Consider the following 23,448-nt stretch of genomic DNA (forward strand, 5'->3'; position numbering starts at 1 on the left):
TTGAATACTTACTCTTCAGTGAATTAATGGTATTTAGGAGCTCTGTTGGGCTTACTGGACTGAGGAACATGTATATTTTATTTATTTCAATAGATGAAAGTTCTTTCTTGTATTAGGTGGATTTCCAGATTTTTCCTTCGCTAATTTCCCAGCAACAGTTGCATAGTAAGAATTGAAACTATTTGCAACTTCCCTAGGGTCAGTGACATTCTTGCCATCATATGATATCACAATATTTTTGTGAGTTGTCTTCTTCCCAGTAAGATCCTGCACAGCTTTCCACATGGACTTAGTTTTATTGGATGACTTCATAATATATTTGTCATTTTCCTTAATTTTTGCCTCCTTTATGATGCGTTTCAAAACCAGCTTGTATTTTTTGAAATAATCAATAAATTCTGGACTGCTGTTAGTTTTTGACTGCAGAAAAAGTTCCCACTTCCTTTTACAAGATTCTCTGATGCCTGATGTAATCCAGTTTCTGAATCTATCTGTGCTCTTGGAAATAACTTTCCTTTGTGGCAAAGCTATGTCAAAGTTATGCTTGAAAATGTTCAAAAAATGGTCCATCTTTTCGTTAGTATTAGAGGTATCATATACTTCTCTCCAAGATTGTTCACTGATTAGGTACTGGAAGCATTCAATATTTTTCCCACTATAAATCCTTTTATGGATAACATTTTCTATACTGGTCAAAATGTGATTTACAGGTATGGTCAGTAATTGCGAAAGGTGGTCACTATAGCCGGTATCAAAGTTTTCTGATGTACACTTGTCCATGTTTACACATACCTGATCAAGGAGAGTGACACTAGTTTTAGTTACATGTGTTGGAGAGCTAACAGTAAGACAAAGATTGTAGGCTTTTATAATATTTAAAAACGTTTCCCTGTGAGGGCTATGGCTCAGAAAGTCAATATTAAAATCACCACATAGTACCACTGTTTTCCCAGTTGTCTTAAGTTTGCCTAAAGCAAGGTCCAATTTTTTGAAAAAAACACTTATGTTGCTAACAGGAGATCTATACACACATAAAATAATAGTGTTTTCAGACATTAACTCTACAGCTGAGATTTCAAAGTCTCTTTCACAACCAAGTTTGCAAACAGATGTTATACTCTTATAATCTACATTTTCTTTTACATATATACAAGTTCCCCCATGTTTTGATTCCATTCTACGAAAGCAGTTTGCAAGGTTAAAATGTAATATTTTTAAGTACTGAAAATACTCATTTTGTAACCAATGCTCACAAAAACATAACACTGAAACATCTTTCCATTCACTATTGAGAAGTATATTTATTTCATCAACTTTGTTTGTTAATGACTGTACATTCTGGTGTACAATTGTCAGTCTATATTTGCAATTTAATTCTGCATCACATTTTTTTGTGATACAGTCTACTTCATGGTACAGAATGCATGGCAGCTGTTATAGTAGAGGTATTGCTGATGGTTGGTAGATTTGATGCAGATGTAGGTACTGACGTATCTATTCTCAAGGTGGAAGTCAACATCAAGAAAGGTGGCTTGTTGGGGTGAGGAGGACCAGGTGAATTGAATGGAGCAGAAGGTTTTTTGGTTCTGGAGGAATTTGGAGCGGTTGTCATTATCCTTAGTCCAGATCACAAAGGTGCCATCAACAAATCTGAACCAGGTGAGAGGTTTGAGATTCTGGGTGGTTTGGAAGTATTCCTCTATATGGCCCAAGGACAGGTTGGCATATAATGGTGCCAGTTAATCCTAACTGTTGATAAAGGCTCCATCACTGTGGTTTTAAACAACAGGGATTATCTGGCACACGAATGCCACCAGCTGTCACATTCACCACCTACAAAGCCTGCCACAATGATCCCATCCCAGAAATTCAACAGATCTCCAGTCTCTCCTCAAATCCTTAGACCCACCCCAGAACCTCTCCCCTGAGTCTATGTCTCTCCTCACCATACCACTCCCTGCACTCCTACCTTCTACATGCTTCCTAAAGTCCATAAACCCAAAGATCCAAGATGCCCCATTGTGGGCAGTTACTGTGCCTCACTGAGAGAATCTCTGCCTTCATGAACCAACACCTCCAGTCTGTTACCTGTAACCTACCCTCCTACATAAGACGCCAACCATTACCTCCATCATCTCTCCACAGTTCCTGTTCCTTTATCACATAGCACTCTGCTTGTCACTATTGATGCCACCTCCTTCTATAATAATATCCCTAATGCTGATGACCTTGCCAGTATTGAACACTAGCGTTCACAGGGTGTGAATGACTCCAAACCTACAACCTCCTTCCTGGTGACCATGACCAATAATATCCTCACCCACAATTACTTCTCCTTTGAAAGCATCTCCAACAAACAAATCTGTGGTATGGCAATGGATATCCATATGGCACCATTATATGCCAACCTTTTCTTGGGCTATCTAGAGGAATCCTTCTTAATCACCCAGAATCTGAAACCTCTCACCTGGTTCACATTAGTTGATGGCCTCTTTGTGAGGGTGAGGGTGAGGGTGAGGATACCCCATCCACATTCCTCCAGAACCAAAAAGCCTTCCCTCCGTTCACTTCAGCTGGTCGTCCTCAGCTCAACAAGCCACCTTCCCAGATTGTGAACTCCATCTCAAGAATTTTTCTACATCTGCTCCAGTCCAGTCTCCAGTGCCTTGTCTCTGTAGTCACCTACCACCTCCCATATTCTCACCATCCAGCCACAAAGGATCTGAGGAACTGGAGATCCTGCTGAATTTCTGGAATGGGATCACTGTGACAGGGTTTGTAGGTGGATGAATCCAACATCTCAAGAATAGCTACATAAGTATCTATGCCCATATCAAACCTACCAACCACTAGTAATATCTCTACTTCAACAGCCACCACCCATTCTGTACGAAGAAGTCCCTTCCATACAGCTTAGCCATCCATGGCTATTGCATCTTTAGTGACGAGCAGTCCATCTGTCTATCTCCAAATATGCCATGGGTCTCACTGAAACAGGCCAAAACCACTCTCCAAACTGGTTGGAGTTCCTGATCTAAGATTAAGCAATTCTAGAATGGGCAGATACTTTTGTGGGAGAAAACACCTTATCTTCTGCCCCACTTCCAAAATTCAGTCATACTGGGCTTGTTAAAGACCTTCTCTCCTTCTCCAAGTCCCTACAGTGGAAACTTTTCTATCACGAACCCTACTAATCAGACTCAACCCAAAGCCAATGTTGAGCAGTGCCTGACTTCATTCACTCCTCCATTTAATCGTAATCCACACTAACTGTTCCCACATCAAACCCTGTTAACATTCCAGAATCTCTTAACCTGAAACCTTGCCTCCCCATCATTCCCCAAATCATTCAACATGGGAACTAACCTTACATATGCAGAAATAAGCTTAATCCACCACCAAAAGGTGATCCTGACTTTATAATCCTGCCTGATGACAAAGACTGCACCACTGTTGTTTTAAACTGCAGAGATTGCCTTGCAGAGGGACACCACTATCTGTTGATTCACCCACCTACAAACCTTGCCACTGTGGTACCATTCCAGAAATTCATCAGGATCTTCAGACTTTCTTCAAATCCTTACACCCATCCCAGAACCTCCGCCCTGAGTCTATGTTTCTCCTCACTGTACCATTCCTCGCACTCCTACCTTCCACTTGTTTCCTAAAGTCCATAAACCCAGCCACCCAGGACCCCCCATTGTGACTGGTTATTGTGCGCCCACTGAGAGAACCTCTGTTCTCATGGACCTGCACTTTATGCCAATTGCCTGTAACCTACCCTCCTATATAAGACACCAACCATTTCCTCCACCAACTCTCCACAATTCTTGTTCCTTTATCACACAGCACCCTGCTCATTATCATTGATGCCACCTTCCTCTATATTAACATCCCTAATGCGCATGGCCTTGCTGCTATTGAACACTACCTTTCCCAGTGCGCAACTGACTCCAAACCTACAACCTCCTTGCTCATCATCATAACCAGTATCCTCAGCCACCAATGTCCTCATCCACAATTACTTCTGCTTTGAAGGCACCTCCTACAAACAAATCAGTGGTACAACAATGGGCACCCACATGACATCATTCTACTCCAATTTACCTATGAGCCATCTAGAGGAATCCTTCCTAACCAGCCAGGATCCCAAACCCCTCACTTGGTTCAGATTCATTGATGACATTTTTGTGATATGGACTGAAGGTGAGGACAGCTTGTTAACATTCCTCCAGAACCTCAATACCTTCTCCCCCCCCCCCCTTTCACCTAGTCGTCCTCAATAGAATTCCTCAATGCAACAAGCTACCTTCCTTGATGTTGGCCACCTCTTCAAGAATGGTTACACTGGTACCTCCATCCATATCAAACCTACCAACAACCAGCAATGCCACCACTTTGATAGTCGCTATCCATTCCATACTAAGAAGTCCCTTCATGTGGCCTAGTCACCCATGGCCATTGTTACTTAGTGATGAGAAGCCCTCTCCAGATATACCAAGGGTCTCACTGAGGCTTCACAGACCAAAATTACCCTCCCAACATTGTAGAGGAACAGGTATCCCATACCCTGTCTGTTTAATCACTGCCTATGAGGCAGGCTAATTTGTGCAGACATGAGCCATGATTTGCAGAACACCCACTATGTTGAATAGCCACTGGTGGAGATTCCAGATGAGATTCCCAGCAAGCAAACAGATTGGACACTGGTTTTCCTTCTCAAAGTTCCTGCTATTTCCCTAAAGGTCTCCATCACCCACCTAATACTGGAGCTCCCAGTGAACTGCAAATCCACCCTCTGCACTTGTCCTTATCTTACAGGAAGATCAGCCCCAGACCCCAACAGGTGAAACGTTCCACGCTGGCTCGAATATATACTTTTGCAGTGGACAAGACCTCAAACATGTTTTTAAGAATGTAAGATGGTAGCCCTCCCACCAGTACCCATTTTGCTTTCCACCCAGAGATTCACATGCTGACCACTACAGTGAATGTGGAATGGCCAAGTAGAGCATATCAGAAAGTTTTATGAATTCATGGATCCAGGTGAATCTATAGGCACCAGATGTCCGACAGCTTTTGCCTCAGGGCCTCAATGTCACTGCAGCCATGGGCAGCAGCCTGAAGGAAGTTATCCGTAGTGAACACAGCCTCCAACTGTTCCTGGACAGTGGTCAGTTTCCCCTGCATCCACTCACAAAGTCTCTACTAATCCTTAACCAGAGTTCATCTATACAAGAAGAAGTCTAACACTAAATAAAACATTTGCTAGAATCAATATACACACTGCTGCAATGCTACTCCTGCCTATCACTGTGCTACAAAGTCAGATTGATCAATACAAATGCTCTAAACATACACAGACACTTAGAAAAAGTTAATACACACTATCCAACACAAATAAATATATTGATACTATTAATTTTTTCACAGAAGTATACCTTAACATTATTTACATTATTGCTGCTGGCGAATGAACTCAACATGACTGCATTAGAAACTCTATTCCACATCTCCATTGACATGTACTCTTAAAGTTGCAGTACGGTTTGCTACTTTATTCATTTTCGGTAAGAGACGCGTTCAAAACTCCACATGATCATCCTGATTAGGGTGTTTTTTTTTTTTTTTACGTGAATGTTGAGACAGTTTCTTCAATACCTTCCTCCATCCTCCAGTAAGTGCAGTTGCTCTATTTTGCCCTTTACATCACTATAATATCAATGCATGTTTGCTTTCTTTCTTCCTTCCTTCTGACCATCCTTCCTTCCTCTCCTACTTCCACCTACCAGATACATAAAATAGATCTCATAATTTCAGTTTCAAAAATTACTTAACTTTTCATACTTTCTCACAAGTTATGTACTATTTAAAGACATAAACTAAATATGAGTATCTATCTAAGATAATATGTAAGGAGAACAGTAAAATTTTCTTTTATAATGAAACAATTTTGATAAAACAAAGTCGACAGTTTTTTTAATCATTATAGTAATTTCAGCAGTTGATGCCTAATATCTTTGTCTTACAATGTTTTGATCCAAGTTGCCATTTTTGTCTTCATTTTTTAAATAGCACCGTTATTTTATGAGATTCTGACAATGTTCTTGATAAACCATTGTTAATGAAATGTGATATTCCATTTTTTTCAGTGTAAGATAGGATGGGCTGGAGATGGGTATGTGTGTGGCCCTGATGCTGATCTTGATAGATGGCCAGATTATGACCTCGGTTGCCCAGATTCCAGGTGCCGAAAGGTATAGCATTTTAGTTTCTATGTACACCTAGTGAGATATAATGCCATGGTTATTACATATAGTGATTCACCCTGTTAACAGGACAATTGTGTTGGCATTCCTAACTCTGGCCAAGAAGATGCAGATCGTGATGGTGAAGGAGACATTTGTGATAGAGATGCTGACAATGACGGCATTCCAAACAGCCCCGTAAGTACATTTGTCATTATTAATACATCAAAAACATCTTAATGCTCGAATAACACATTAAAATGTATTATACCTTGTAAGGCAAAGCTATGAGTACTAATGGTGACATTAATGAAAATGTGCAATATGTAAGTTAGAAACATTTTCATGAAACAGAAGTAGCTGCAACTCTGGAAAAACTCAGTGATCACATGGAATAATGTAACAATGAAAATAATCAATTCTTGACAATATGATGTAATTGGATAGATAAAAAATTCTACTCAACAAGCAGTGGCAGGAGAAAACACACACACACACACACACACACACACACACACACACACACACACACACACACGACAGAAAGGTGGCTCTAAAAGCTTGCATAAGTTAAACTTTTTCTGTATGTTCTCCTGCCACCGTGTGGTGAGTAGATTTTTTTAATCTCTCCAGTTACATTATATTATCAATTATGACATGGGCAGATATAGTTAGGTGCCAAAAGTAAACATTTGTTATTCACACATTTGATGGAAAATTTTTAAAACATTAAGAGCACACAAATTCATTCCTGCGGTAGATTAAGTTTTGATGTCTGTAGAGCAAACAGATAAATCATTTTCAAATATAATAGTGTTGTCGTCTGTAAGATGTATTCATTAATGTTGATTTTAATTGCTGATGAAAGTGAAGAAGAAACTGTATCCAATCACTGTGACAGAAATAGTTTCTTCTTCTTCTTCATTACCATTTCAATTTAAAATCAACACTGATGAATATGATGTGCAATCAGAAACATAGCATTGACTGTTCCTTTCAACTTTACTTGTGCTTATAAATTTATTCTATAGTAAGTATTGTAGAAAAACTCATTCATTTGCTTAAATTTAGGACAACTGTCCACTGGTCTCAAATCCCAACCAGGAAGATTCTGAAGAAAATGGTGGTGACAAGCAGGGTGATGCTTGTGATAACTGTCCCACAATTCCAAACTATGACCAAGAAGATGTGGACAAAGATGGCATTGGTGATGCTTGCGATGCTGATATGGATAATGATGGTACTCATTTGGTTATATACTACAATAACTTTATAAACAAAATGTAGAAAAACTGGCTGATGTATTAGTACTTGATTATCAAAGCTACAGTTCTCTGAATTATTATATGTCACCTGAGCAAACGAGAATAGCTTGCACAAAGGAACTATGATAAAGTAGTGAAGTTATATTTTAATTCATATTAAATGATTAATTTTGTGAAAGGGCTCTTGGTGTGTGCTCTGTTTTCTCTCATAAAAATATGAAATTTGAGACATCCATATTCAAATTATATTCAAGAATCTGAAGTAAGTGATAAACACTTTCATGCCTGAATTGGTTGCTGTAGATGATATATCACATACAACTCTGTTAAAGGCAAAATATTAATCTGCAGGTATACCAAACCAGTATGACAACTGTCCCAGGAAAGCAAACTCAGACCAAAGGGATTCAGATAGTGACGGCATTGGTGATGTGTGTGACAACTGCCCTAAAATTCCAAATGAAGATCAGATGGATGCTGACAAAGATCTTGTTGGTGATGTGTGTGACAGTGATATAGACAGAGACAGGTAATAACTTAAGTGTATACCTTCATAGAATTATGTGTCATTATGGATATTTTTTAAAAAAATCCAGTGAAATCCTGAAAGATATTGATGGAATTGGTGATGACAACTCCATAGATGTAATATCTAGTTCGTCTACATACAGCTGGTAACCTTCACCCTCCCCCCCTACTGTCAATAATTTTTTTCCTTTTTTTGTACTTACCCATCACTTAGTAACCCATATTATTGCTATTATTGATAACTTGTGGTCTGCTATAATAATCATCACTATTTCCCATTCAGGGCTTGTCATTATTGTAACAATGTGTACTCCATTATTAATGTTGGAATGGAAGAAGGTGATAATCAGCATGCAATTAAAAACATTCTTATGAAAAAAAGCATGTAAAACTTGTGAATGTGAGGATCATTTGTTATACAGGGCTATTACAAATGATTGATTTATTTTCAAAGTTCTCTGGTTTCCAAAGTATTATGTGAACAAATAAGACTGATACATGAACAGAACTATAAACTCACCAAGTTTGCTTTGTGTCCACTAGTTAGCATTAACAAGTACAGTGCATTGATAAACTGATAACAAAGCAAGAAAATAGATTTTTGGGTTGAAATATGCAAGGTGTTTACCTTTGTAATGGTGCAGAGTGCATTCAGAAGGAATTAAGGAAAAACTGTCATATAAGGAGAGCATGGTACACTGGTTTTGACAATTGATAGATACTGGTTGTCTCTGTAAATAGTGAAGTACCAGTTGACAAAGCGTGCCAGATGCAAATGTGAAGAGTACGAGGGAAAGCTTCAGACACAGTCCAAAAAAAAAAAAAAAAAAAAAAAAAACAATAGTCTGTACAAGCCTCCAATTTGGAATACCACAGCAAATTGTGTGGAAGATTTTGGGATGTTGGTTACATTTCAAACCGTACTATCTACTGTTTGTGCAACAATTAGACCTGGAAGATTATGGTCAATGCCTTCAATTTTGCATCACAATGCAGGAAGCACTTGAAAATGAATATTTCACCTCCAGGCTGATATTCAATGATACAGCAACCTCCCATTTAGCTGAAAAGGTTAACTGCCACAATGTGAGGGTTAGGGCAGTCGAAATCCTCATAAAATTGTGGCACATGAATGAGACTTGCCAAAGGGTAATGTTTTCTGTACAGCCACAGATGAAGCTGTACAGGCCATTTTTCTTCTGTGAGAAGAATTTCATCTTTCTACAGAATGGGGCACCATCTCACTGCAGCACTGATGTTTGCCATTAGCTAAATAATGTACTTTCGCATCGTTGGTTTGGGTGTAGTGGTGAAAATGATGTGGCTCTGTTCCCTTGGCCATGGGGTTGACTGGCCTAGTGCCTTGTAACATTTTCCTTTGGAGGTACATTAAGGACCTCGTTTATGTACCCCCCACTCCCAAGAACTCTACAACAGTCCACAGAAAACAACAGTGCTGCTGTGATTATCACTGACAGGACATTGCTACATAAGGTGAGGGTCAAACTTGACTGCCGCTTGGATGTTGTGTGACCAGAACATTTATACATGTAATACTTTGGAAAATATAGAGCTTTAAAAATTGATGAATTATTTATAGTAGCCATGTATAACAGCAAGTGAATAGTAAAACAATAACTTGATACAAAATACTTAATGAATTGTCAATAGCACAGATGACTATTGTTCATGACTTCACAGCACAAGGAACTCATTTATTTAATTTTTCAGGACCTCCATGCAACTTTTGGTTATATGCATGATTTAGTGTCACAATGTTTCTTCCTTTCTGTAAATTCAGCTGAGTTTGCCTCTTGCCGGTAAATTAAGCTGTATATGCAGCACCATGGCTAGCCTCAGAATTTGGAGAATCCATGAAATTGCCACTATTCAGATATGACCTTGAAATTTTTATGTACTGGACATTAGTTGTTCTTTGAACATTTCAAGTAGAATGCCTTATGCTCTAAGTATTCTTAACTGTCTATAAATGTTCCAAAATTGCAGAGTTTTAATGGTGATCTCCCTTTTGAATACCATGTCACCAACACAAGACATAAATACATCTTAATCATGAAAAGAAAAGAAATATTTTCCCTATAATATTATGGGATAACACAGCAAAAATTGATAAAGTGCACATTCTAGAATAGCAACCAGGACAATGTTGCAGACAATTGTTCTGGGACCTTAGCATGTTTATGCTGAGGGATTGATATGTTTGCATAATTCGAGATTAACATTAAAGAACATTTTGTGTGAACTATGGTGCACACAACAACAAGACATGGTATGAAGGAAATTGCCATCTAAAATTTTTGTCCTTGTCTATATTTCAAAGTAGAATATTGTATGTATTTCACTGCTAAAATCTTTCACACTGCTATATTGTACCATACTATACTACTATAATGATTATACTACTATAATGATTATGTTTTCCCTTTCATTATTTGTTTTCCAACCACAATTTTTTCAGTATTGTATTAAGATAATACTACACTGATGATCCAAAATATTATGGCTGCTTAGTATTCAGCTGATCCCCCTTTGGAATGCAATATAGCAGCAATTCTGTGTGTTTGGTTTTGACATTTTCACTGCCACATTTTTGCTGCCTGTCCTGCTGTCCTGCTTTGCAGGGTGGACAAGGCTGTGACCTCCATGTTCTGCAGTGCGACTTGGATGTCCATCTTGTTACCTACTTGTGGTTTAAATATCCTTCAACCACTTTACATAGACACTAACAGCTTTAGTGCATGAACAGCTGACCAGCTTCACCATTTTCAAGATGCTGGTTCCTAGGTGGCAAGCCATAACAATATGCCCTTTATCATAGTTGCTTACATCAGTGGGTCTCCCCATTTATAGTCTGTATTGCTGTTTGAATGATTCCTCACGTACCACTGCTCCACTTACACACTTTCTGCACTGTGTCATATGCCTGTAATACCAATAGCCAGTGTTCAGTTTTGCAGTGCGCAGGGGTCATAATGTTGTGGTTCATCAGTGCACGTTATGGTGAAGTGTGGGGCAATTGAGTAGACACTTGTCATAACTACAAGCAGTACTTTCCCAGCAGGATATTTCCAGAATACAGCACCTTTGCTGTGCTTTATCAAAGCCTTCAAAAAACAGAGAGTCTTGGCTTAAAGCATGTTGGTGTTAGGAGGAATGCTATGAGAACATTCGGTATTGTAGTAATACACCCTACATATTTACCATCTTCAAAAAGCACAGGCACAAGAATCTCCTGCTTTCACAGTATGTTATAAATCTTTACAGTAATTTCTTCTTCAAAGTACAAAACGAGGATCTACATATGATTGCTGTTAGGTCTCATCAACAGAAGCCTCTTTTATTGATTTTAGGTGGAAATGTAGGTAATTCTCGTTTCTCACTAATGGCACCACTGGATGCTGTACTTTTTGCTGTAGACAACAGCCTCTGGTTTCAGTGTCATAAAGCTCCAGTATGTTTCAATGTTGATGCAAGAATGCAATTAATAGTTCAGGTTAGAGAGCATCATATGGGTGAAGCAGGACGTGTTGTATAGTCATCTTGTCTGTGTGATTCATCACACCTTTCTTTTGGTTTTATTCAACTCATGCCAAGAGTGTACTGTGCATTATTACAATTTCCAACTGAGCTGAGGTGATTGCCTAACATCATGAAATAGAATCTTGCCATGCTCAATAGAGTTGGGTGGTCATTTCTGTAAAGGCATCAACTCTGTAAGAAGATTCAGCATAGACAGTTTAAAAATCCTTTTAAATTTATTTAAAGATCAGTTTAATAAAACATACTTTTTGTACAGTTGAACTGTGTCTAAATAGTAATTCATCATACTCAAAAGAAAGTCAGAGTTCCCCTACTTTTTGATCAAAAAGATCTGGTCACACACATATGTAGATATCAATCCTGTGGCAAAATTGTTAAGTTTGGTAATGTGTTCTTACTTAGTGATTTGAAAATTTCAGTGAGATTTGCAGAATCCTTTCTTTAACACACTTTTGCACCCTAAACTGATCAGATCATGTAGCAGACGGCCTGTGTTGTTCAGAAGTATGCATGTCCGAAGGAACATTGCATTGTACAATACAGGCACTGCAATATTGTATTTATCCACAGACACTAAGAAAGTGACTTTCAACTAAAATGTCTCCCCTGTACAGGAGTATACGTAATGGATGTACAAGTGCAGGTTGTAGATATGTGGTTGATGACTTACACAGTGGCAGCTGTTGTGTAATAGTACAAGAACACATGAACAGCCTAACTTTTGACACCTTGCAGATTTTTTTGGATTATTCATTGAATGCTGTTAAACATAATGTAGATGCAGTTATCTGAAATACACAGCACTAAATCTGCCACCCTGTGTACACTACTCCTCTAGAGTTGGTGAACTTCGCATCAGGGTCCCAAGCACACCTTCACTTGTGCACATTTCAAGAAGCTTCTGCACATTTACAACTGGCATGATGTAATTGCCTTTGGACCAAACACAAATGTATTCACTCACTATATAGTAAAATTAGATCAGACATCAGTATATGTTATAGTCATACTGATAGAAAAATCTATTTTGTGGGATTCTCAATGAGATATAGTATATTAATTTTTTGATTTTATCATACTGTAATCCATTTGAGGCACTGAGAACCATAAAGCACATCATCGTTGAGTGTCAGATTGTAGCATTTATTCATCCATCTGCCATCTGTTGAGCTTATGGTAGGTCAGGTTTATCTGTTCTGTAGACCCAAATTGTACACATACCTGAACATTCCTCGAAAAGCTGTCTCATGGATTTCTCTGATATTCACTTAAACGTGGGGGTCGAAGACAGTGTGCTTTGGTCCTTACGGCTCTCAGGACTTCATTTGTATTCTAGTCAAGTGACCTTGTTGACAGCTAGTACTACTTGAATTTAATAATTTTCACAAACGGAAGGTTTAGTTTGGAGTTGGTTGTTTACTGTGAGAAATCGGCTTTCCTGTGCAGTGTCAACATGAACTCTGTTGAACCTGTATTAAGTGCTAACAGAAAAGAAAATTACCATGAAAAGTTAGCCACAAAGGAAGTAGGGCCTCCCAGACCAGATCCGTTGAGAAAGTGACAAAGCCGAATAAGTGTGACTACAAGCAAACATTTAACAAAGAAGTGTATAATAATTGTAAGTTGCTGTTGTGGGCTGAACATAAGCATACCTGATTTTCAGCACGGAAGTTAATTTTTTAACTAATACATGAATTACGGATTCTGTACATTTGTACTAAAAAAAATATAAAAAACTCCCACTTACTCAAAAATGGGGAAATGGAGAGTAACCAAAAGCTTAAACATTATTTTGTTCTTGCCATAAATTTTACTTAATTATGTACAAAACAAAAAATTCTACATAAGCAATTCTTCTTTTTTTCTGACAAGTTATGCAGATTATTATTATTATTATTATTATTGACTGAAGTTGTGTAATATCTTGATAAATATAACTGTTATAAAGCAGATGCTATTAATTTCACACTCTCATATTTATCTGAATATAAAAATTTATGAACACCCAGAATGTATACCTATGCTGCCACGAAACATATGGAAGTTTGGATCTGGCCATGAAGTGTGCTCTGATGGCCTAATAGTAAGGCAACCACTTGTAATAAGTGGGAAATCCAGGTTCAAATCCCAGTCCAGCACAAATTTTCTTTGTCACTATTACATTATACAGCTGATGGTTGTCCATATAACTGCAAACACATTTCATGAATCACAGGAACTTAGTGTTTGGTGAGGAAAGTCTGAATCAGATGTATAAAATGGGCAAGTACATTATCATGATGGTGCTACCAAGTTTTCACTGCTCACGGATCCAGTAGTTTGCACTGTAAGACTCATGAAGGAGATGAAGGACGTTCTGGTTGTGTTCTTTTGTGATGGTTTGGCTGTCTAGTGCATACATCATCATTTCACTTCTTAAGGGTCTACCTGATTATGATTTGCTGCCCTCTGATATGGGGCCACCTTTGAAGCAGTTATACCACTCCTTTAGCCACGACTTACTCGTGGCATTGATTCTGAAAGCCTGTTGAATCTTGCGAATCATTTCTATTTGGCCAGCATATGATGCTTTCTGCTGGTGGAAAAAAATTCATGACTGTGCATCAATGCCCCCATCACAACTCTTCGGAAGAAAGTCTCCTGTGCTTCTTTGGTTTACATGAAAAAGAAGAACATTTGATAATTTTTGAATGCACCTGGTAACTTGTCTAATCAGTTCTATATAGTATGAGAGTAAGTAATTTTGGCTCACACGGTACCATGGAACCTGATAAATAAATAAAGTAAATAAATTTATGTGTACATAGGTATTACTACTATTCCAAAATTATATTCACATCTAAAATGTTCCAAGAAAAAGGCTGAAAGATCACTTTGCTGGAAATCCATCTTGAGTTCAGTTTCTCTATACATATAAATATACTCTAGCTTATGAGAAAAATGAAGCAAGGGATCAAAATTTATCATGCAGATTACTTGTAATACAAAATCTGCTCACTTTCCTCTTAACATTAACCAATAATTTTGTGCTGAGGAATTTGTTGCAGTGATCATCAGTAGAAATATGACCTTGAACATGGCATAGCATTATCTGAGAAATTTTCTAGTTTTCTCCTCACTCTGGAATTCCTCAGTGCAAACCCTGGCAAACACTGGCAGAACAGTCAAATTCCATATGTGCTAAACAAGGGAAGGAAGAAAAATTAGAGTTTAAACTCCTATGGATGTCAGTTTCCTAGGAGATAGCAGATTTTAAACACAAGACTTATCAGAAATTAGTGAAAGCTAAAGAATGACATCGAACAGCCACAGAGAATTTCTACAATAATTTGGATTGGTGTGAGACTGGGCATTATCCTGTGGAGTAGTGTTGCTGGGAAATCACTAACTCTGTCAGTACAACTTAACCAGTGTAACGCAGAAGTAAAATCATATATTATTAGCCACTTCTGCTACCTGTGTGAATATCTAGGCTGAAGTCCTGAAGCTACCCATTAGATGCATGACAAGTAGCAATGCCCATTGTAATCAGGCCTCTAGTCTTACAGAAAGTGCGATGTGAGATCAAAAAGTAACAGGAATTTTTATTTTTCTTGAAGAACCTTTATTTATTCATCAATGTCAACTTTTTCACCTTCAAAATAATCCCCCTTAGATATAATACACTTGTACCATCACTTTTTCATATTTGGAAGCACTTTTGGAACTCACTCTTCATTGTGGTGTTCAACTCCTTCAGTGATCCTATTTTTATCTCATTAGTTATGGCAGAACAATGCCCTTTCATGGTTCACTTCAGCCTTGGGAATAGAAATAAGCAACAGGAGGCTATGTCCAAAAATATGGTGGCAAGGCAAGATGGGAGTTTTGTTTTTTGGCACAAAATCATGAAAAAGCATTGAGGTGTGAGTGGGACCATTATCTTGACACAATTTTGCACGAGCGATTTTGCCACAATTCTGGTCATTTTCTTCAGACTGCTGCTAGCAGACGGCACGTAACTCACAGTTAGTAATCTTTACTGATCATTCAACCATATGGCAGCGACTCATGATAAATTATTACATTGTATTCAAAGAAAACAGTGAGAAGAACCTTCACATGTGGTTGAATTTGTCAAATTTTTTGGTCTTGGGCTCTTCAGGCAGTTTCCATTGGGAAGATTGGGCTTTGGTTTTGATGTCATACCCACATACCCATGTTTTTTCACCTGTTATAACCTTTTTTAGAAGTTCTGGATCACTGTTGATTTCATTCAGAAATTCCTGATTGATGTCTATGCCATGTAATTTTCAGTTGAAATTCAACAATTTTTGAACAAATGTTGGTGCTATATGTTTCATGCCAAAAACATTAAAACAAATTGTTTGGTGTGAGCCAAAGGATAAGCCAATATCATCAGCAACCTCTCTGATAGTGATTCAGTGACTTTCCACAACCATTTTCTTTACTTCTCCCATGTTGTCAGTAACTGATGTGCTAGGGCGTCCAGGGCAGTCAGCGTCTTCAGTGTCTTCCCAGCCTTCTTTAAAACATTTATACCACTTTTAAACTCTTGTCTTACTCATAGCAGATTTTCAAAAGCCACAATCAACATTTCAAACGTGGTTCTGCTCTTTATTCCTGTTTTGAAGAAAAATTTAATGCAAATTCTTTGATCCATTTTTTTCCAAAGCCAAAATTCACTGAACACTTGAAAATACATAAAACCTTTTTGACTGTCTACAATAAACTAAATATTCAAAACAGCTGAAAATGCAAACATACATCAGGAACATGTGTACCAACAAGATTTAAAAATATATACATATATAAAATTTAAAATCGGTGTATAAAGCCCCTGAAATTAAAAAATTCTCATTACTTTTTGATCACACCTTGTCTGTAACTGCTTTTCTAAGACAAATACTAATGTTGTCACATAGGCCTTAAGCAGCAGCTATTTAATATAAATGAGAAAGTAGCATTTTCCATATTAATTCTAGCATGTAAAATGTAAGCTGAGTAGTACAAATTTCTTACTACAGTTCAACAATTGATTACCAATGCAGTCCACAACTCTGCTTCACTTTGTTTCTATATTCATTAACTCATTCCACATCCCTGAAGGTTGTTCTTCATTATCGCATCTGCAAAACGCAATGAATGAATAAGTGAGTGAGCAGTATAGAGTAGTTGACTAAATGATCTGTGATAGATTGCCTATTTATACGTTCAGTTTTGCAAATGCCGCATCATATGACACTTTATTAACATGCCCAATTGTCAGTTTATCACATTTTTTAGCTTACCACATACATATGGATCTTATAGCAGGAGAAGAATAGACAAGATTACATTCATGCAGTGTTTTCCTAATGCACTTGCTGCCCGTGAAGAGATATGGTACAGCTTTGGAAATCATTCCTCCAGTTTCAGAGTTCATTCTTCACTACTTGTACTTAGTACTTGCTCACAGTTACTGCTTGCTATACAATTATTTGAGCTCTGATGCCAAAGTAATCATCTGGAGATCTTAATGAACCATATCAATCTCATGCTTCAATTCTTGCAAAATCTAAAAACTGCAATTTTCACAAACAGCTGAACACATGCACAAAACAGAACACTTGTTTCATACCCAGTTAGTGAGATTATCACTTTGAAATTCTAAAACACTCATGAAATATTGATATTGTACATATGAATTGAGGTATTTTGTGTAAGTGACGGCTTTGCTAATGAAACTTTTTAAGGTAATTAAACCAGTAAGTTTTGTTTGAAGTCTGAGAAATAAGCCCTCGTGTCTTCAGGCAGGCTAAACACTGTGTTCAACTAAATCTAATAAAATCTTGTACCCATCAGTCAACTGCCCCATTTGTTTTTTTCAGAGATGGTATTCAGGACAATGTGGACAACTGCCCCAAGATACCAAACAGTGATCAACTAGACACAGATGGAGATGGCCGGGGAGACGAATGCGATCCTGACAAAGATGATGATGGAATCCCCAACAATGAAGACAACTGCCCTCTGGTTCCAAACAGAAATCAGGAAGATCTTGACAGTTAGTAACCTGATGAAGTTAATTTTCTCATAACATTGTTCTTGCCATCCTCCCTAAGGTGTTTGAAAGAAATATTTTCTAATATAATGATTTTTGTCTGTTTCCTTGTACTTTACAGAAAATGGCATTGGAGATATCTGTCAAGATGACTTTGATAATGACAGTGTTCCTAACTACTTAGATAACTGCCCAAACAACTCAAAAATATATTCAACTGATTTCAGGTAATTTACTGAAATTAATTAATCATCTTATGAGTGTTACATTGATTTTACGAGTCAATCATATAGGATTACATATTATGTGATATACATAGACAACTTTATGCTTACTACTGTAGGTCCATATGATGTGATATTTTGTGGATGACATTCAACACAATGCAGTACAGAATAATATTACTTTATTGCTCAAAATGGTACATTACACAATAAGTAAGCATGTCTACTCAATCTGAAATCATAGAGCATACTAACAATATACAATCAACACCTAAAATAAACCCATTGTGGAGCAAGATCAGTTGTCAAAGGGGTTACACAGTGTGGCATCCCCACAGAGCAACCCCTTCCCAGCCCCCCCCCCCCCTCCGCTTTTTCCCTGTAGTGTGGAGTACTGGGGAAAGGCAATCGCCAGAGGCCGGTGATAGTGCGATAAGATGACATCTGTGTGATGGTGTGGTGGTGGGCAATCTGCCATGGTCATTTGTCATGACAGCATCTGAGCTGTAGGTGTTGAAGGTGTGATTGCCTGGCTTCCATTGCATAGCATCAAGGTGGTAATCTTGCTATGCAAGTGGTCACTGTCCAGCCATAGCAGGACTGTTACGGAATATCAGTTGTTGGGGGCATTCCGATAGTGTCAGCTACGAGGGATTTTACCTCATGGTCCTCAATTGCAGTGGTGGACAGGAGTGAGGTTCTAGGAATGGTGACTGTGAGGAAACTGTCAGGAGATAGCTGTGATTGTTGACTGCCATGTCCACCTCATTGCAATCTTTCTTCATGTTCGACCATAAAAAATTATTTGTAACAAGGCATTTTGGCTGCCATGTCCACATCATTGCAATCTTTCTTCATGTTTGGCCATAAAAAATTATTTGTAATAAGGCGTGTCAGTTGAACACCAGGATGTGACAAGTTTGCAGGTGGCCGAATATGATCTACCAAAATGGTTGGGATATGAGGGGACAAGCTCGGTTCTGTAACACATCGCACAAGATCCTGCTTGTTAATTGTTCATTATAGATCATTTGTTGCAGTTGTTCTTCTAGTGCCCTGGAGAGGCATTGCAGAAGTGCTGATTGTATTGAAGAATATTTTTTGTCCGCTGGAAGTGCAAGGATGATGCTTATCACATCTGCAGGTTCATCCAAGTGTCTGAGTACCATGATGAATATTGTAACATCACTGGTGAAGTCATGGGTGGCAAGGATACGGTCCAATAAGGGAAACTGTGTGTAGGGCTGATCAGAATGAAATGGCAGTAGCTTGAGGTGAACACTAGATTCAGTTGAAGGTAACATCTGTGGGTGGTCATGCTGTTTTGCCATGGAAGAATTAGTAGTGGTAATATAGGCAAAAGTCCCATTTCCGTACATGTTGGGGCTTGGTAATGCAGACAGACTGTGTGTCTGTGTAGGCAGCCGTGTCGGCACTGGATCGAAAATCAGTTCATACGGCATGGAAAAGTCATCATTCATAGTGGGTGATCGCGAGATTCTAGTTGCTCAGTATGGGCTGCTTGCAAAGTTGGAGTGCAACAGAATCACACCCACAATAAATCAATCTTAGGACACCATTGTTTGGTGTTGTCAGCAATTGTTGACACACTTCACTGGTGGGTGTCACTGTCATTTTTCAAGAATACACTTTGTTTGCAAGTCGGTTTACAGTACTGCATACTATGGCACTGCACTTCTTTGTGTAATTTGTGAATTGCAATGCACAATGATTACACAATGACTGGACTGTTGATGTGAAGTATCCGGTTTGGCATATACCTGCCATAATTCGCAGTTGTTGCAGGTCACCAATGTAGATCCATACAGTGGGATATGGTGCAGATGACGTACAACAAAATACAGTATGGAATAATATTACTTTATTGCTCAAAATGGTACACAACAAGACAGCACACCTGCTCAGTCTGAAACCATAGGGAGTACTAAATATACACAGTCAACGCCAAAGTTAGGCCGCTGTACAGCAAGATCAATTTTCAGCAGGGTTACATGACATGGTGCACCACACTCCTGCATTTGCAATTCTTTCAGTTCCCTTAGGTTAATTTATATATTTTGAGTGTTCCATGTCCCAGTTGTCTGATATAACAATATAAAATGGAATAAACTCATATTTAAATATTACCAGTTACATATGTGTTTGTATAAGGCAGTAAAAAAAATTAGTTCAGTAATGAAAGTAAGTATATAATTATTTGTTCTGCATACATTAAATATCAAAATAAATCTGTTTGTGGAATAGAAGAAATTGTTCGCATGCAAACTTTTAGTTTGCTTTCAAATTTAGTTTTGACATCTATTATACAATGTATGCCACACAGTACAAAATAAAGATCACCTGAATTGAAAGTAATCTGATGACATTTTAATCCTATCAAGATGACAGAAGGTTTGGAAGATGAGTTGAACAAAATGAATAGTGTCTTTAAATGACGTTATATGATGAACATCAGTTACAGTAAAACAATGGTAACAGATGTAGTCAAATTAAATCAAATGATATTGCAGGAATTAGATTAGGAAATGAGGCACTAAAATTAGTACATGGGGGTTTGCTATTTGGGCAGCAAAATAACTGAAATTGGCCACAATGGAGAGGATATAAAATGCAGACTGGCAATAAGAAGAAAAACATTTCTGATAAAGAGAAATTCATAAACATCAAACATAAATTTAAGTGTTAGGAGAGCTTTTCTGAATGTATTTGTCTGGAATGTGGCCTTGAAAGCAAGTGAAACACAGAAGACAAACAGTTTTGACAAGCAGAAAATAGAAGCTTTTGAAATACTACTGAAGAATGCTGAATATTACAACAATAATAATGTTATTTAATGGGCTAGATAAAAAATATACTCTCTAAGTGCCGGCAGAATACACACATAAAAGACGGATGTAACTGGCAAGCTTTCGGAGCCAGTGGCTCCTTCTTCAGGCAGAAGGGCTGAAGTGAAAGGAATAGGGGTGAAGGAAAAGGACTGGAGAGGTCTAGGAAAAATGGGTAGATTTTGGGAAAGTCACCCAGAACCACAGGTCAGGGGAGACTTACCATACAGGATGAGAAGGAAAGACTGATTGCTGGGGACTGCATTGCATGAGGTTTTAAAATCTGAGAGCTTAAAGATGGAAGACAGGGTAATATGCAGACAGAGATTACAGCTTAAACATCATGCATGGGTTAATAAAAGGGAAAAGCTAAGTGCATTGTACATAACAGAGGTGGGAGGGGAGCAGTGAAAAATAGACGGGAAAGCTAATGACAGATGTAGAAATCTAAAATTGAGTGAAGCAAAGAGTAGTTACAGTGAAGAAATGGTGAGACAGAGGAAATTAATGTAAATTAAGGCCAGTTGGGTGGCGAGAAGGGAAGGGATGGTAGCTGTCAAAATGCATGTACTGTTGGTGGTTCATGAGTTTAATGTGGACAGAGGTGTGGATGGAGCCATCAGAGAGGAGGAGGTCAATGTCTAGGAAGGTGGCAAGCTGCATTGAGGAGGACCAGGTGAAGTGGATGGAAGAGGAAGGTGTTAAGGTTGTGAAGGAATGAGGCTACGGTTTCTTGGTCCTAAGTCCAAACCAAGGAGATATGACCAGCCACCCTGAACTAGACCAGGGTGTTTGGGTTTTGGCAGGCTGGGAAGATTTCCTCTAGATGCCCCATAAACAAGCTGACATAGGAGGGTGCCATGTGCGTACATACTCTGATACTCATAAATGTTACTACTCAGTGGAAGAGTTGATGAAGGATCAACTGATAATTTAAGTAAGATTTCATAGGTTGTTAGCCTGATTATATAATGATAACTGATCATTCTTAAGAAAAATTACATTAATTTTTAGGCAAAATTAATACCCAATTAAAGTTGCCATGCTAATTTTTTGTATGATGATAATCACTTTTACTATGGGAAAAATCATCTGGCTCTTGTGCGGGCAGTTGGTTGGAGCACTGATGCAAACTTAGGTGTAGTCAAACGTGTGGTCAGTGGTGAGCAACTGGACATTGACACTGTACTTTTGAGGTCCATGTGGGTGCATCAGGGTGTTGCATAACTGTGGGTGTTGGTATGCTATCCGAAGGTGGTGATGGTATGACCCATATTGGTTTCCCTCTCTTGATAAATACCTTGCAGCATTTGCCATTTTGTAAGATGTCTAACATGGCCTGCATAGGTCATCATTGGCCAGGCTCCAATTTGAGGGTGGAAATGCCTTATGCTCTCATAAAGTGCCAACAGTTCTCTATCAAAACCACTCCATTTTCTTTGTCCTGGGTATAATTTTTTTCAAAAACAACATTAACAGCTGCCAATGGTTCTAGAATTTTTAATATAGAGTGGTGCCAGTTGTACTTTAGCTAGCATCTACAACAAAGTCCAGTGGAGTAGAGGGTACAGTGTGTGCAAGTAGCATTGCTTCCATGAGATCGCTGGAAGCTTTGTCCATTTCTGGAGTTCACTTTAGTGGTCATTTGTCCTTGGTGTTGTGACTGGAGGTGAGTTCCTCAGAGGTTTTTGAATGTAAAACATTGCCAGAAGATGATAGCAATAAAAATTCACCATGCCCAGAAAACATCTCAACTATTGATAATCCTTTGGCTTCAGAAGGTCATGTAAAATGGGTATCTTCTCTTGCAGTGGGTAGATACCATGAGCCAAGGCCCTATGGATGAGAAAAGCTAATTCACTTTTGCGTGTGATGCATATATCCTCATTCAATACAATGCCATGGCTTCATAGTCTCTGTTGTATTTCATGAACATCTCTGTTGTGCAACTGAGCATTAGATGAGAATACTAGAATAGCATACAAATATGTAAAACAAAATGTTAGTCCTGGCAAAACTTTGCCAATGAAATGTTGCCAAGTGTGAGCAGTGATTTTGATTCTGAATGTCTATAACAAGAACTCAAAAAGATCGAAATGCATAATCATTACTGTTTTTGGTGTTTCACTAGGCACTACCAGAATTTGATTACAAGCCTTGAGGCTATTCAGAACAATGAAAACATTTATGCCTGCCAAAATATATGAAAAGTATTAGTATTAGGTATGGGATACCTGTCTGATAAACTGCTAGCATTCAATTCACATTAATCAGCACAGAATGCCACAAACCATCCTTCTTCTGGACCAGGTACATGAGATGCCCTTGGGCTGTTGAAACAATGTATAGCTCCTACTGAGGTATTTCTTCAAAGATTGCTTTAGTCTCTATTAGGCATTCTGGTGCAATCCTGCAGATGCATTGTGAAACAGGTGGGCCTGGTGTCATACCTATATGGTACATGGTATTGTGCTTAACTCTGCAATGCTGCATCAGCCTCTGTGGCACCAATGAAAACTCTGTCATATGCACAATGAAAGTGCCCTGAGAGAACTGTGTATTTATAATGTCGACTCTATTCAGCATGTCAACAGCAGAATGACCCTGAGCTCCATCACTTTGCAACTGACAGACCCATTTATTAGACACACATTTGTCAAGTACACAGTAAATGCAAAACGTGAAACATCAGCACCTAAGATAGACAGCATTGTTGGCAACTGCAGAAGTCCA

At 38.3% G+C, this 23,448-nt stretch overlaps 1 protein-coding gene across 1 annotated transcript in view; it reads left to right on the top strand.

Annotated features, from left to right (window-relative positions):
- Positions 1–23,448, top strand: part of LOC126190740 (cartilage oligomeric matrix protein) — a 428,170-nt gene that overhangs the window by 361,401 nt on the left and 43,321 nt on the right. The window contains exons 13-18 of the mRNA XM_049931233.1: positions 6,153–6,257; positions 6,339–6,446; positions 7,320–7,488; positions 7,865–8,042; positions 17,473–17,648; positions 17,767–17,872. Of these exons, the coding sequence (XP_049787190.1) occupies positions 6,153–6,257; positions 6,339–6,446; positions 7,320–7,488; positions 7,865–8,042; positions 17,473–17,648; positions 17,767–17,872 (842 nt within the window). The remainder of the gene's footprint in view (positions 1–6,152; positions 6,258–6,338; positions 6,447–7,319; positions 7,489–7,864; positions 8,043–17,472; positions 17,649–17,766; positions 17,873–23,448) is intronic.

The sequence above is a fragment of the Schistocerca cancellata genome, chromosome 6, assembly GCF_023864275.1.
Source record: "Schistocerca cancellata isolate TAMUIC-IGC-003103 chromosome 6, iqSchCanc2.1, whole genome shotgun sequence".
Lineage (NCBI taxonomy): Eukaryota > Metazoa > Arthropoda > Insecta > Orthoptera > Acrididae > Schistocerca > Schistocerca cancellata.